We start from the raw sequence: 14,888 nt of genomic DNA, 5'->3' as shown, positions 1-14,888 counted from the left end.
AATTTGCTGCAAACTAAATAGTGTGCCACAAAATCAAGTTTAAATTTTATTAGTCATATGTACAGGATAGAAATGATATACACTGTTGAACCAAATGCAGGTTCCTTCTCAACAATAAGAAATAATACAAGATAAGAATATGAACATAAAGTAAATGGCTCAGTAGAATAGAATAAACATTTTAGCATAAGTATGATACAGGAAGGCACAATTATAGTCCAATATTTACATGTGTTTTGGGGAAGGGAGAATTGGGGGGCAAGTGTTTAAATTGTGCAGTATTTAGCTATCATAATACGAGTCTGGTAGCAGAAGTTGTGATGTGTGTGTACCATGAATGTATATATGGGTGGGTGTGTGCATGAGTGAGTGCATGTGTGCTAAGGTGCGGAGAATCAGAGCAGGTGGTCAATCCAGTTCAGTGTTCAGCAGTCTGATGGCTTGAAGATAGAAACTATCTCTGAGCCTGTTGGTATCAGACCTCATGCTCTGATACTGGTGTGTGGGCTCCTTGATGATGCTGCGGGCCTTTCTCAGGCACTGTTTTGAGTAGATGTCCTGGATGGGTGGGAGCACTATTCCAGTGATGTACTGGGCCGTCTTCACCACCCACTGGAGGGCCTTGCGGTACTGGCACCAGAATGCAAGTTCACCTACCTCCTCCGTACAGGCTGACACGTCATTATTGGTTATCAGGCCTACAACCATGGTGTCGTCAGCAAACTTGATGATGCAGTTGTGGGTGAACAGGAAGTACAGCAGAGGGCTGAGGACACACCCCTGGTGGGTCCCTGTGTTAAGAGTCAGTGTGGAGCAGGTGTTGTTGCCAATCCTCACAGCCTGTGGTCTGCCCGTCAGGAAGTCCAGGATCCAGTTGCAGAGGGTGTTGTCCAGACCCAGGGCTCTGAGCTTGGTGTCGAGCTTGGAGGGAACAATATTGTTTAATGCTGAACTGTAGTCAATGAACAGAATTCTCACATAGGTGTTCCTCTTGTCCAGATGTGTTATTGGCCGTGTGAATAGCAATGGAAAAGGCATATTTTGTTGATTTGTTGGAGCGGTAGGCAAATTGGAGTGCGTCCAGTGTGCCTGGCATGCTGGCCTTGATGTGGGCCAAGGCCAGCCTATCGAAGTACTTCATGATGACTGGGGTGAGTGAGACGGGGCAATATTCATTTTGGTATGTCACCTTGTTTTTCTTGGGCACTGGGACGATGGTGGTCTCCTTGAAGCAGGTGGGGACTACAGCCTGGAACAGGGACAGGTTGAAGATGACCGAGAAGACGCCCACCAGCTGCTCAGCAGACACTCTGAGGACGCGGCCAGGGATGCCATCTAGGCCGGCGGCTTTGTGTCTATTCACCCTTTTGAGAGTCAGCCTTGGCGAGCGAAAGCACCTGGACGTCCGGAGCAGCGAGAGTCTTCCTGGATGGCTCGGTATTGTATGCCTCGAAACGAGCATAAAATGTGTTAAGCTCGTCTGGGAGCTATAAATGTTGCCAGAAATGTTGCAAATGTTTGTCACTAGTGGTGAATCTGCCATAATAATAATACTTATTGCCACTAGTGGCAAACAGTTCACCAGACCCCAGCAAAAATCTGATTTTCTTTTCACTACTTTCATTTATCTGCATGTCCAGTCCTTATATTTAGCCTCACAATTAAGTGTTTTAACATTTTATTTTCAGGACAACCAGGGCTACAAGTAGAACACAAAAACATAAGGTCCGCCAAGCAAAAACCTGATAAAAATGAATTTATAAGAATTCAGTAAGTACAGAAATTGTTTGCTCAGCGGGAAATTAATATCCAACTAGTTAGTGACAACTGTGTAGAGTTTGGAGTTTGTGACAGCAACTATGTGAGGTTATTACAGTATTATAGGCACTATGATCGTCTATGTAGAAGAACTCCTTACATTCTAACTACTCGTGTGACTTATGAGCATCATAGAGACAGCATTACATGTTCGTGAGAGTCTCAGCTTTTCATAAATGAGCTCAAACCATTCAGACTTTAAAGACGTTTTTGTGAGAAGAACCGTCCCCAGGCACCTTCCGGATCCACCCTCACAAACACCACTCTAGCTCAAACACACAATGTTTAAATGGGGTTAGAAGTCCAAAACGCACTTGCGAGTTAAACATCCTAAGGTCAACATCCCCATAGTGTTCACATTTCTCTCATGTAAATGTTGTAACTACATAAAAATATTAAATAAACAATTTATTTAGCATGCTGATGATTTCAAGTTGTATTGGATTTATTTTTATCTGATAAGAAATGGAATACATGTTGTTTAGTGTATTTTGAACATTTAGTATGTTTAGTTTAGTTCTCTGTTTGAAGCACGTTCATTTAAAATTATGTGATGTTGATACAACATTTCAATGTTGTTAATACATAAAGTAACCAAAAACCTGATCTAATTTCCATATTCATAATCAGTAGAATGTTCACCACAAGTTTCCTAGAATTGTTTGCCAGAAGTTCACAAGTTTGCCACAAAAGCAATTTGCATGTGAAAATATGAGCTTGCTGCAGATTTGCGGCAAATTGGCCAAATATTTGCCAGAACTGTTTGCCAGAAGACTGTTTCTTCGGTAAGGGTTTCACAAAGAATGGGATCTACATTCAGGTTCCCCCTCTTATTCTTTATAACCTAAAATACAAAACTGATCCTAGATCAGCACTCCTATAGTTTTTCTCGGTCAGGTCACGCGGTCCAGATAAACTAGTCCTATAGGAATTCTGATTTTACGACTCACCCGTTTCCAGTCGTCAGGCGAGAGGTGTCTGATCTGGTCCTGAGGGATCAGCTCCTTCAGCATCTTGGGAATGTTGGGAAACTGGGATTTGTCCTCCTCGAACTTCACCCTGTAGATCAGCGCTCCCAGCTTGAAAACCTCTTCCCGGGAACACTTGTGGTAACCACGGAGATACTTGGGAAGCTCCTGAAGAGAGAGCAGTGAGGAGGGTCAATACACTTAAGACAAATATGCAGACAGTCAAGCACACACAAGCATGTAATTTACTATTTATATTTTTGACTTTACTATTTATATTTTTAACTACTTTTACTTCACTACATTCCTAAAGAAAATAATGTACTTTTTACTCCATACATTTTCCATGACATCCAAAATTACCCGTTACATTTTGAATGCTTAGCAGGACAGGAAAATGGTCCAATTCACACACTTATCAAGAGAACATCCCTGGTCATCCCTACTGCCTCTGATCTGGCAGACTCACTAAACACACATGCTTCGTTTGTAAATGATGTCTGAGTGTTGGAGTGTGACCCTGACAATCAGTAAATAAAATAAAAACAAGAAAATGGTGCTGTCTGGTTTGCTTAATATAAGGAATTTGAAATAATTAATACTTTTGATACTTAAGTATACACTACCAGTCAAAAGTTTGGACACACCTACTCATTCAAGGATTTTTCTTTATTTTTACAACCTTTTACATTGTAGAATAATAGTGAAGACATCAAAACTATTAAATAACACATATTGAATCATGTAGTAACCAAAAAAGGCAAGAACAGCTCAAATAAGCAAAGAGGAATGACAGTCCATCATTACTTTAAGACATGAAGGTCAGTCAATATGGAAAATGTCAAGAACTTTGAAAGTTTCTTCAAGTGCAATCGCAAAAACCATCAAGCACTATGATGAAACTGGCTCTCATGAGGACCGCCACAGGAATGGAAGACCCAGAGTTACCTCTGCTGCAGAGGATAAGTTCATTAGAGTTGCCTGCCTCAGAAATTGCAGCCCAAATAAATGCTTCACAGAGTTCAAGTAACAGACACATCTCAACATCAACTGCTCAGAGGGGACTGTGTGAATCAGGCCTTCATGGTCGAATTGCTGCAAAGAAACCACTACTAAAGGGACACTAATAATAAGAAGAGACCTGCTTGGACCAAGAAACACGAGCAATGGACATTAGACCGGTGGAAATTTGTCCTTTGGTCTGGAGTCCAAATTTGAGATTTTTGGTTCCAACCGCCGTGTCTTTGTGAGACGCGGTGTGGGTGAACGGATGATCTCCGCATGTGTAGTTCCCACCATAAAGCATGGAGGAGGAGGTGTTATGGTGTGGGGGTGCTTTGCTGGTGACACTGTCTGTGATTTATTTAGAATTCAAGGCACACTTAACCAGCATGGCTACCACAGCATTCTGCAGCGATACGCCATCCCATCTGGTTTGGGCTTAGTGGGACTATCATTTGTTTTTCAACAGGACAATGACCCAACACACCTCCAGGCTGTGTAAGGGCTATTTTACCAAGAAGGAGAGTGATGGAGTGCTGCATCAGATGACCTGGCCTCCACAATCCCCGACCTCAACCCAATTGAGATGGTTTGGGATGAGTCGGACGGCAGAGAGAAGGAAAAGCAGCCAACAAGTGCTCAGCATATGTGGGAACTCCATTCAAGACTGTTGGAAAAGCATTCCAGGTGAAGCTGGTTGAGAGAATGCCAAGCGTGTGCAAAGCTGTCATCAAGGCAAAGGGTGGCTATTTGAAGAATCTCAAATATATAATTCATTTATTTTTATCATTTTAATGACGTCTTTATTATAAGGTCAATAAAAATACAGACCTGAATGTCATGGCGTAATTCGCACTCTGCACACACACACGCACGCACACACACCTGGTTGTAGTGAAAGATGGAGTCGGCCATGGAGTCTTTCCCTGGCATGGTATTGGTCCATAGTTTCTTCATGAAGAACACCTGATAGCTCAGTGAAGGCACTACACCTGCAGATTGACGATAGAGAGAGATTCAGGACATACTTCTCATATTAATACATCTACATAGATGGCAAGTTCCCCAACCCAAGCTTAACCTTCACCTATCATTAACCCTTGCCACAACCACAACGTGTTGACATGACACACCATGTTTGATGAAATGTTTATGTGGCCCAACCCTGAAGGCCGCACTGGGTGCTGAAAGTTGGATCATCAATGAATCCTTAGGATTAATAGGGTGGTTGACTTTCTTTCTTGTGGACCTAGCAAATGTCAGATGCCTATGGAAAAGTTGAAAGGAGACTTCTTTAAGAGACTTTAGAGAACTCATATTTTGATCAGAATGACAAAGATCTAAGATTAGATATGGTTGTTTCTCTTAGAAAAGCCCCCCCAAAAAAAATGTTTTGTTGAATAAAGCTAATTTTTGTCTTGGAGAATTAAAGGTGATAAAGAACAGATCTAATCTTGGATAATCTTCATATGGGTAACCTTTCTACTGAATCTAGGGTCCTTTACAGTTAACGTCTTTACCGTCCTTTGCGGGTCTAGCTTTTTTGATCCAGTCGGTCAGATGCCTTACAAAGTCAAAGAAGAAATCCCCCTCAGGCACACTGATGACCTGGAAACAACCAGCAAAGGTCAAAGGTCAAACACAAATATTGATACAGTTTATCTAGAATCATTTGAATCACCCTCACATTCCGACAGTAGTGAAATCTTACAAAAATAACATAAATTGGTGTAAACTCCTAGTGGAGGTATAGAGAAGTATATCATCTTTCAAAACAGCCCAGTTTTGAATTATTAAGATCTGCGACTCATACTGTAATATTTTGTATATAATTTGGATAAATATTATGAAATTATATATATTATTTGGGTGTATTTTTGTATGTTATTAGAACACAATCTTGTACTGATCCAGAGGGCAAACTTTTGCATGGGTCATAATGACGTAATTTCTGGTTGTAAATGGTTCTTGTTTACAACCAGCTTACAAACAGGATTCATCAAGAAGTCAGGGAAAGATGTCATATTTTGGTTGTTATCTGGTCATATAAGCAGATTACAACCAGGTAAATACGTAATGTTTAAAAAAACATAATTTTACAACCAGTATACACCCTGACCGCAAAGTAAAAAAACATGTCCTAATGATGTCATTGCAACCAGTTTTTCTCGCTGGGGAGGCTTAGCAGTAAAAGGGGAAACAGCCGCACTGTTCACCCCAGCGCCTTGGCTATTGTTTTTGTTTTGTTGATGAAATGGAGGAGAGGAGCATCCAGCATCATGGTAAAAAAAAGTCGCAGTGCATATTCTGCTGTTCTATCACACCTTCAATGATGTCCGAGGGAAAGAAACTGTTCTTTGTTTGAAGTAATTTCTTTGTTGTTGTAATATCGCAAACGGACGTGGCAGTTTCACCACTGTGGATTTCAGATTTAATATCGGTCATATCCTAGTATTGTACCTTGTCAGTGATCTTGACAAACAGGCTGAAGCCCTCAGAGGACTTGAGGAGCAGTCTGCCTGAGATGTTCAGAGAGAACTCTTTGGATTTAGTGCTCGACTCCACCTCGAAAGCCTGAAAAAAAGAAAAACACAATTTACACAATTTGCAATGAAAGTGACCACACAATACGTTCCAGGTTAGAATAAGTCAGCATGTGTGTTGTATTTGTCTCTGTTACCCAGCAAACACACAACATTGTCTCAATGTTGACTTCACGTTTTGGGCCTCATTGTGCCATTGCAACTTTGTAACAACATTGATGAGGTTGACCTCTCACCTCGTCTGTGTCATCGGGGAAGAACACTTTGTGAAAGATCTGCGTGGTCTTGTGCTGGATGGCTTCCACCTCCACCAGGTGAGGCGGGTACTTCCTGGATCCATTACTGTATTAGTAAGGAGAGAGCATTATGTGTACAGAGCATTATGGGTACTGTAGTACATCATGCTACAATTACTGTTCACCCAGAGGAAGACAAGAGAAAGACAAAGGAAGGAATATGAGTAAGAAGGCATGGATCTTGAGTGGCTCTCGAGTTAGGAGACAAATCCTTACTTGAGATCCACACACAACTCAAATGTTTTTCGTAAATCTTGCATGGATCTCAAATTAGGATTTGTCCCTTATTGCCTAAATACGTCAACATTTTTCTCCTCTATTTACTCAATAAATAAATAAAAAACTTTTGCCTAAATGGTTGAACCTGTAATGTGTGTACATGTCGAAACACTTAAAGTAAATATACTTTACAAGCGGGTAAGATATACCGTAAGGCCTTCTGGAGTCTCTGCATGCAGTCAGGGGCGAGGGGGTGGTGCTTCTTAGCCTGGAGGAACTTCTGGACGTGGGGTAGCAGAATGTTACTGGGGGGGAACAGACCTGTACAGAGCCACAGCAGCTCCCAGCCCTTCTCTTCACTGTACCTGCACAGCCACACACACAGGCACGCAGGCAGGCAGGCAGACACACCACAGCCACACACATACATACACACCATGGTCAATCCCCATATGACCACAACTTGTGTGTGTAGATTGCAGAGTCAGACATACTTGATGTGGTTCTCGGTGAGCTGTTTGAGGATCTGACAGTAGATCTCGTCTTTGAGTGGCTCTGCCTTCAGCGCTCCCTCAAAGATCTGGTCGGTCAGCTCGTTGACCGAACGCGCTCGCTTGGATGGGTAGTCACCCATATACTTCATCAGGGGTGCAGGGGAGCGATCAAGGACCATGACCAAACATTGACCACAATACCACACACGCTAAACACAGACATAAAACTATGATGCATTACTACATAATGTACATTATACCATGACCTGTTGAGGTTTGCGTCACATTTAAAGGGATAGTTCACCCAAATTACACATTGGTTTCCTTACCCAGTAAGCAGTCTATGGACAAGGTTAGACAGCAATCCAGCTTTGGTTTTGTTTACCTGGCCACTGTCTCCAAATGCTAACTGTTTAGCATTTTTGTCCAAAAAACAATGCACGTCAATTATGTCAAATCATCCCAGTGTTTAAAATTGATTGTGTAGCTCAATAAAGTTACTTTAAGATGATTTGGACATGAAGCATAAAGTATTCGATACACAATGGCTGCAGGGCAGTAAGGATATCAATGAAGGCCAGTTGGGCCTCCTGGGAGAGCTCCTCATGGGCCAGCACCTTCTTCAGCAGAGGCTGTTTGAGGGGCTCCCTGGTGCAACACCACAGACGCTCCTTCCCCCGGCCCTTAGGGATCATTACCCTGATCAGAGTGCTCTTAGGAGGGGGTCTAGAGGGGGGAGGAGAATAGTGAGTGTGTAATAGGAAGTGAGTGAGAGTGTGAGTGTGCATGTGACTACCTGAAGTAGTCGTAGGAGAACTCCTCTAGGGTGTAAGGCTTGACCTTGTCCTCACTCTCAGCCAGGGCCATCTGGGACAGGTTGATGGACTCTCTTCTCTGGTCTGGAGTCATAGTCACCAGAGCCTAGCAGAGAGAGAGAGGAGGGAGAGAGAGAGGATGGAAGGGTGCAAAAAAGAGAGGAAGAGTGAGATGGAGAAAAAAGGGACGAGAGATGGAGAGGGGAGGGAGCAGAAGAAAGAGAGAGGTGGAGAGGGAAAGAAAGATGCAGACAGACAAAAAAAAACTTTAGTAAAAGAGAAACTACAGAATAAGAACTGTAAAGACCGTATGGAGCTTGGCAATGCCTGAGGTCATAATCACTACAATGTCATATTGTGGTATAAATTCCCCAAGTTTCCATAGATTTTCAAAATGACCCATGAGCATAGTTTCTAAAAGTTCCTGGAACTTGCAACCCTAGTCATGAGGTCACTCACCACGATGTCATACTGCGGCCGGGTGACGGTGGGCAGGACGTAGACGCAGTCGGCCGGGAAGTCCCCCTGCTGCTTGGTCTTGTCGTTGACCCCATGGGCCCACCCCGAGGTCATGACCTGCTCGCCGCAGTGCTCGTCCAATAGGATCAGGTCGCCCTTGGAGAAACTGAGGAAGGTGGAGTCCTCGCCGCCCGCTACGGGAACACAACATTCAATTCAATGGAAATTCCATTCAATTAACTTTATTGTCCCCTGTGAGGGAAAGTCATGTGTGGTGGTGTTGAAAAACATGCCACTGTACAAGAAAACACCAACAAGACCACAGTCATTCACCATACTTTCCCTTGCTGGCTTTGAAAAACATTACCTGTTCTTAAAAAGTGATTCCAATGTTGCTCAATGTGCATTGCCCCCGTGTAATAAACCAAATAAGATAAAGTAAATAACGTACAGGCGCTAGTAGGTTACTTACAGGGGTTGGGGCAGTCCAGCAGCGCCACCACAAACTTTGACCTCTTCCTGAGGCCTTCCAGGAAGGTCACAATAAGGTCACGGATGTCCTCTGCATTGTTTGAGGTGAACGTATACTCGTCTCCTTTGATGGTGGCCAGCGAGAAGCTCTGGCCCTGGAGCTTACCCCCTCTGTAACGGGAAATGATTCATACAATATCAAAACAATGTTACAGATTATAATATTATTTTATATATTTTTTTTTCATCTTTCCATATTTCCATATTTCATTTTGTTGTATAAAAGCACATGCTTATTCTAATTCAGTTGCTTTGTATATTACAACTGAAGAATACATATTTTTGTATCATTTCAATGACATCATTATAATAACATGATATCAATGAAAAGTAGTAACAACCAAGTGAATGAAAACATATCTAATTATCATTGACGAATAATGACTACAGACTATTGGGAGACAGGAATAGTAGCAGCATTACCTGCTACTGGACACAGCAGTAATCTCTGGGAAAGAGAGTTCCAAAAGGACCTGCTCCTGCTCATCCACAAAGTAGACCCCGGTCCAGTTCACTGCCACAATGACGTCATTCTTAGGCAGGCTAGGTCCTGAGGGGTTCAAAGGTTACTTAGAGGTCATTTCAACCTACAATTAGTCATATCATCATGGATACGATACAGGTCTTTCTCAGAAATATAATTAGTGTTACATCCCTTGTATTACATTGGCCAAAACTCCCATAAATATCAACAGTGGACTTACCTGAAAATTTGAAGGCCTCGTAGAAGCGGGAGAAGAGTAAAGGCCACCTGAAACGAGAAAAGTCAACCACGTCCTCTTTCACCTTCTGAGGGTCCAACCTCTTCTGGGTGTAGACTCCCTGAGGCAGAGGAGGGGTTAGAGAGACTGTTTGAGAACTGGGTGTGTGAGCGTATGTACTGTTCATAGGACAATATAGTCAAGTTGTAGTGGTAAAAACAAAGGTGGGTAAACACTGAACGCCGATTGAGATGACGGGCGGCGATTAACAAATGTTCATTCAGAAAACAGTAATTTGGCGTAGTAGATGCTTAAACGCTATTCATTAAAGAATAAGCAGTGGAAACAGTGCTTACGTGTGTTTACCCTACCGCTACATCCCTGAATATAGTGACAAATAGTTCAAAGGACAAATCCTGTTGTAAGAGCACGAGAAACAGATTTTGGGTCCGAAAGTGAAGGGCTCTGAAACCGATCCTTGGGGGACACCTACCTTTCTGTGGGCAGAGACAACTAGCTGGGCCCACTTGTCAGTTGTCTTGGCGGAGCTGATTTCACGGTCAGGGATGTAGGAGGGGATGAGTTTGAGGAGGCGCTCTTGGAGGATCTCGGAGCCATATTCTACGTAGTACTGCTGAGATGCCAGCTCCGCCAGATCCTCGTCCTGAGCGAGAGAGAGCGGGATGGGAGAGAGATGGAGAGAGAGGGAGATTGAGAGAGGGTGAGTGGATAGATGGAGTGAGAGATAAGGGGAAGCTTTAACACTTTCATATTTTACAAAAAAACATCAGGCATGAATGTGCATTCACATATACGCTGAACAAAAATATTTAAAGATAACATGGAACAATTTCTAAGATTTTACTGAGTTACAGTTCATATAAGGAAATGAGTCAATTGAAATAAATTCATTAGGCCCTAATCTATGGATTTCACATGACTGGGAATATAGAAATGCGTCTGCTGGTCACAGATACATAAATAAAAAGGAAGGGGTGTAGATCAGAAAACCAGTCAGTATCTGGTGTGACCACAATTTGCAGCACAACACATGTCCTTCGTAGAGTTGATCAGGCTGCTGATTGTGGCCTGTGGAATGTTGTCTCACTCCTCTTCAATGGCTGTGCGAAGTTGCTGGATATTGGTGGGACTGGAACACGCTGTCCTACACGTCGATCCAGAGCATCCCAAACGTGCTCAATGGTTGACATGTCTGGTGAGTATGCAGGCCAGTATGGAAGAACTGGGACATTTTCAGCTTCCAGGAGTTGTGTACAGACCCTTGCGACATGGGGCTGTGCATTATCATGCTGAAATATGAGGTGATGGCGGCGGATGAATGGCACGACAATGGGCCTCAGGATCTTTTGCATTCAAATTGCCATCAATAAAATGCAATTGTGTTTGTTGTCCGTAGCTTTATGCCTGCCCATACCATAACCCCACTGCAACCATGGGGCACTCTGTTCACAATGTTGACATCAGCAAACCGCTCGCCTACACGACACCATGCACGCGATCTGCCATCTGCCCAGTACAGTTGAAACTGGAATTAATCCGTGAAGAGCACACTTCTCCAGCGTACCAGTAGCCATCGAAGGTGAGCATTTGCCCACTAAAGTCAGTTACGACGCCGAACTGCCGTCAGGTCAAGACCCTGGTGAGGACGACGAGCATGCAGATGAGCTTCCCTGAGACGGTTTCTGACAGTCTGTGCAGACATTCTTTGGTTGTGCAAGCCCACAGTTTCATCAGCCGTCCAGATGGCTGGTCTCGGATGATCCCGCAGGTGAAGAAGCCAGATGTGGAGGTCCTGGGCTGGCGTGGTTACATGTGGTCTGTGGTGGTGAGGCCGGTTGGACGTACTGCCAAATTCTCTAAAACGTTGGAGGTGGCTTATGGTAGAGAAATGAATATTCAATTATCCTGCAGTCAGCATGCCAATTGCACACTCCCTCAAAACTTGAGACATCTGTGGCATTGTGTTGTGTTACAAAACGGAACATTTTAGAGTGGCCTTTTATTGTCCCCAGCACAATAATAATAATAATAATAATAATAGTAATAATAATAATATGCCATTTAGCAGACGCTTTTATCCAAAGCGACTTACAGTCATGTGCGCATACATTTTTACGTGTGGGTGGTCCTGGGGATCGAACCCACTACCCTGGCGTTACAAGCGCCATGCTCTACCAATTGAGCTACAGAGGACCACACCTCAAGGTGCACCTGTGTAATGATCATGCTGTTTAATCAGCTTTTTGATATGCCACACCTGTCAGGTGGATGGATTATCTTGGCAAAGGAGAAATGCTCACATACAAATGTGTGCACAAAATTAAGGGAAATAAGCTTTTTGTGCCTGTGGAACATTTCTAGGATCTTTTATTTCAGCTCATAAAACATGGGACCAACCCTTTACATGTTGCGTTTATACTTTTGTTCAATGTACATCAGTATTAAATAAATATCACATAAAAACGCCATCTCACATCATTCATCAACCTAGAAGAGAGAGAGGGAGAGTGGAAATTCCCCAAATGTGCTCTCTCACCTCCCTCCTCATACAGGCCTTCATCCCTCTGCCTCCACTCACCCTCTCGCAGCGGTACTCGCCAAACTTCACTCCCCGGACGGTCTGCTGGTAGATGAGGTTGGTGGCCACGCTGTCATCGCCAGGATTGTGCCAGGGTGTGAAGATCTCCTTCCTGAAGAAAAGGCGCCAGGGAGCATTCCTCTCCTGGGCGCCCTGCTCCTTGGCATACTGCTCGCACTGCGACACGGCGTCCATCACATGGTCGCTGCCGCTGCCCAATGAGGATACCTGGGGGGAGAGAGGGGGAAGAATGGACATTCAACATTGTTAATAGTTGTGGGTTCGATAGCTTCTCAAACAAGTTTGTGAGACTGTATGTGTGAGTGACTTAGTGAGTAAGTGAGAGTGAGTGAGTGTGTCCCTGCTTGCATACATGCGTGTGTGTACACATCTACACATTTCTCTCGCTCAGATGAAGCGAGTGAGGTCCAGTCCAGTACCTTGTCAAACAGGGCGATATAGAGGGAGAAACCGAAGCGGTCTTGGAGGCTGATCTTGTCCGCCAGGGAATTACACAGCTCGCTGGCTGTGGTGGCTGAGTCGGTCAGCAGGGTCTTAGTGGTGCCATCCATGAAGGTCACCGGCAACATGATGGGCTTCTTCGACTTAGTGGCCTGAGAGGGGGAGGGGATAATTTTTTATTTAAAAAAAAGGCTACACTTGAATGTCTAAAACCAGATAGTAAGTATGTAATAATTACCTACAGTGAGGGAAAAAAGTATTTGATCCCCTGCTGATTTGGTACGTTTGCCCACTGACAAAGAAATTATCAGTCTATAATTTTAATGGTAGGTTTATTTGAACAGTGAGAGACAGAATAACAACAAAAAAATCCAGAAAAACGCATGTCAAAAATGTTATAAATTGATTTGCATTTTAATGAGGGAAAATAAGTATTTGACCCCTCTGCAAAACATGACTTAGTACTTGGTGGCAAAACCCTTGTTGGCAATCACAGAGGTCAGACTTTTCTTGTAGTTGGCCACCAGGTTTGCAAACATCTCAGGAGGGATTTTGTCCCACTCCTCTTTGCAGATCTTCTCCAAGTCATTAAGGTTTTGAGGCTGACGTTTGGCAACTCGAACCTTCAGCTCCCTCCACAGATTTTCTATGGGATTAAGGTCTGGAGACTGGCTAGGCCACTCCAGGACCTTAATGAGCTTCTTCTTGAGCCACTCCTTTGTTGCCTTGGCCGTGTGTTTTGGGTCATTGTCATGCTGGAATACCCATCCACGACCCATTTTAAATGCCCTGGCTGAGGGAAGGAGGATCTCACCCAAGATTTGACGGTACATGGCCCCGTCCATCGTCCCTTTGATGCGGTGAAGTTGTCCTGTCCCCTTAGCAGAAAAACACCCCCAAAGCATAATGTTTCCACCTCCATGTTTGACGGTGGGGATGGTGTTCTTGGGGTCATAGGCAGCATTCCTCCTCCTCCAAACACGGCGAGTTGAGTTGATGCCAAAGAGCTCCATTTTGGTCTCATCTGACCACAACACTTTCACAGGGTTCTCCTCTGAATCATTCAGATGTTCAGACGGGCATGTATATGTGCTTTCTTGAGCAGGGGGACCTTGCGGGCGCTGCAGGATTTCAGTCCTTCACGGTGTAGTGTGTTACTAATTGTTTTCTTGGTGACTATGGTCCCAGCTGCCTTGAGATCATTGACAAGATCCTCCCGTATAGTTCTGGGCTGATTCCTCACCGTTCTCATGATCATTGCAACTCCACGACGTGAGATCTTGCATGGAGCCCCAGGCCGAGGGAGATTGACAGTTATTTTGTGTTTCTTCCATTTGCGAATAATCGCACCAACTGTTGTCACCTTCTCACCAAGCTGCTTGGCGATGGTCTTGTAGCCCATTCCAGCCTTGTGTAGGTCTGCAATCTTGTCCCTGATATCCTTGGAGAGCTCTTTGGTCTTGGCCATGGTGGAGAGTTTGGAATCTGATTGATTGATTGCTTCTGTGGACAGTTGTCTTTTATACAGGTAACAAACTGAGATTAGGAGCACTCCCTTTAAGAGTGTGCTCCTAATCTCAGCTCGTTACCTGTATAAAAGACACCTGGGAGCCAGAAATCTTTCTGATTGAGAGGGGGTCAAATACTTATTTCCCTCATTAAAATGCAAATCAATTTATAACATTTTTGACAAGCGTTTTTCTGGATTTTTTTGTTGTTATTCTGTCTCTCACTGTTAAAATAAACCTACCATTAAAATTATAGACTGATCATTTCTTTGTCAGTGGGCAAACGTACAAAATCAGCAGGGGATCAAATACTTTTTTCCCTCACTGTATATACAGTTGCGGCAAGAAATATGGGCGCCTTTGCACTTTTCTTAAATAATTCTCTATTTCTTCTAAATTAGGTTTAAATTGATATTAGATTTTCAACATTGCAGAACCAATGTTTTTTTTTTTTTTTTTAGGTTGTGGGTCTT

General features: G+C 43.5%; 1 protein-coding gene across 1 annotated transcript in view; it reads right to left on the bottom strand.

Moving 5' to 3' along the window:
- LOC311135578 (unconventional myosin-VIIa-like) overlaps positions 1–14,888 on the bottom strand; it is a gene marked incomplete at both ends in the record, with an annotated part of 62,942 nt that overhangs the window by 3,322 nt on the left and 44,732 nt on the right. Inside the window, 16 exons of the mRNA XM_084169588.1 lie at positions 2,769–2,954; positions 4,674–4,780; positions 5,309–5,396; positions 6,249–6,362; positions 6,568–6,673; positions 7,056–7,211; positions 7,341–7,494; positions 7,882–8,066; positions 8,137–8,261; positions 8,615–8,808; positions 9,087–9,256; positions 9,569–9,695; positions 9,850–9,967; positions 10,340–10,510; positions 12,446–12,673; positions 12,886–13,059. Coding sequence (XP_084025714.1) covers positions 2,769–2,954; positions 4,674–4,780; positions 5,309–5,396; positions 6,249–6,362; positions 6,568–6,673; positions 7,056–7,211; positions 7,341–7,494; positions 7,882–8,066; positions 8,137–8,261; positions 8,615–8,808; positions 9,087–9,256; positions 9,569–9,695; positions 9,850–9,967; positions 10,340–10,510; positions 12,446–12,673; positions 12,886–13,059 — 2,403 coding nt within the window. The remainder of the gene's footprint in view (positions 1–2,768; positions 2,955–4,673; positions 4,781–5,308; positions 5,397–6,248; positions 6,363–6,567; positions 6,674–7,055; positions 7,212–7,340; positions 7,495–7,881; positions 8,067–8,136; positions 8,262–8,614; positions 8,809–9,086; positions 9,257–9,568; positions 9,696–9,849; positions 9,968–10,339; positions 10,511–12,445; positions 12,674–12,885; positions 13,060–14,888) is intronic.

Source organism: Coregonus lavaretus (genome assembly GCF_964263955.1).
Source record: "Coregonus lavaretus genome assembly, chromosome: 10".
NCBI lineage: Eukaryota > Metazoa > Chordata > Actinopteri > Salmoniformes > Salmonidae > Coregonus > Coregonus lavaretus.
Note: the sequence above shows the minus strand (reverse complement) of the source record. Positions and strands in the feature narration are given on the sequence as shown.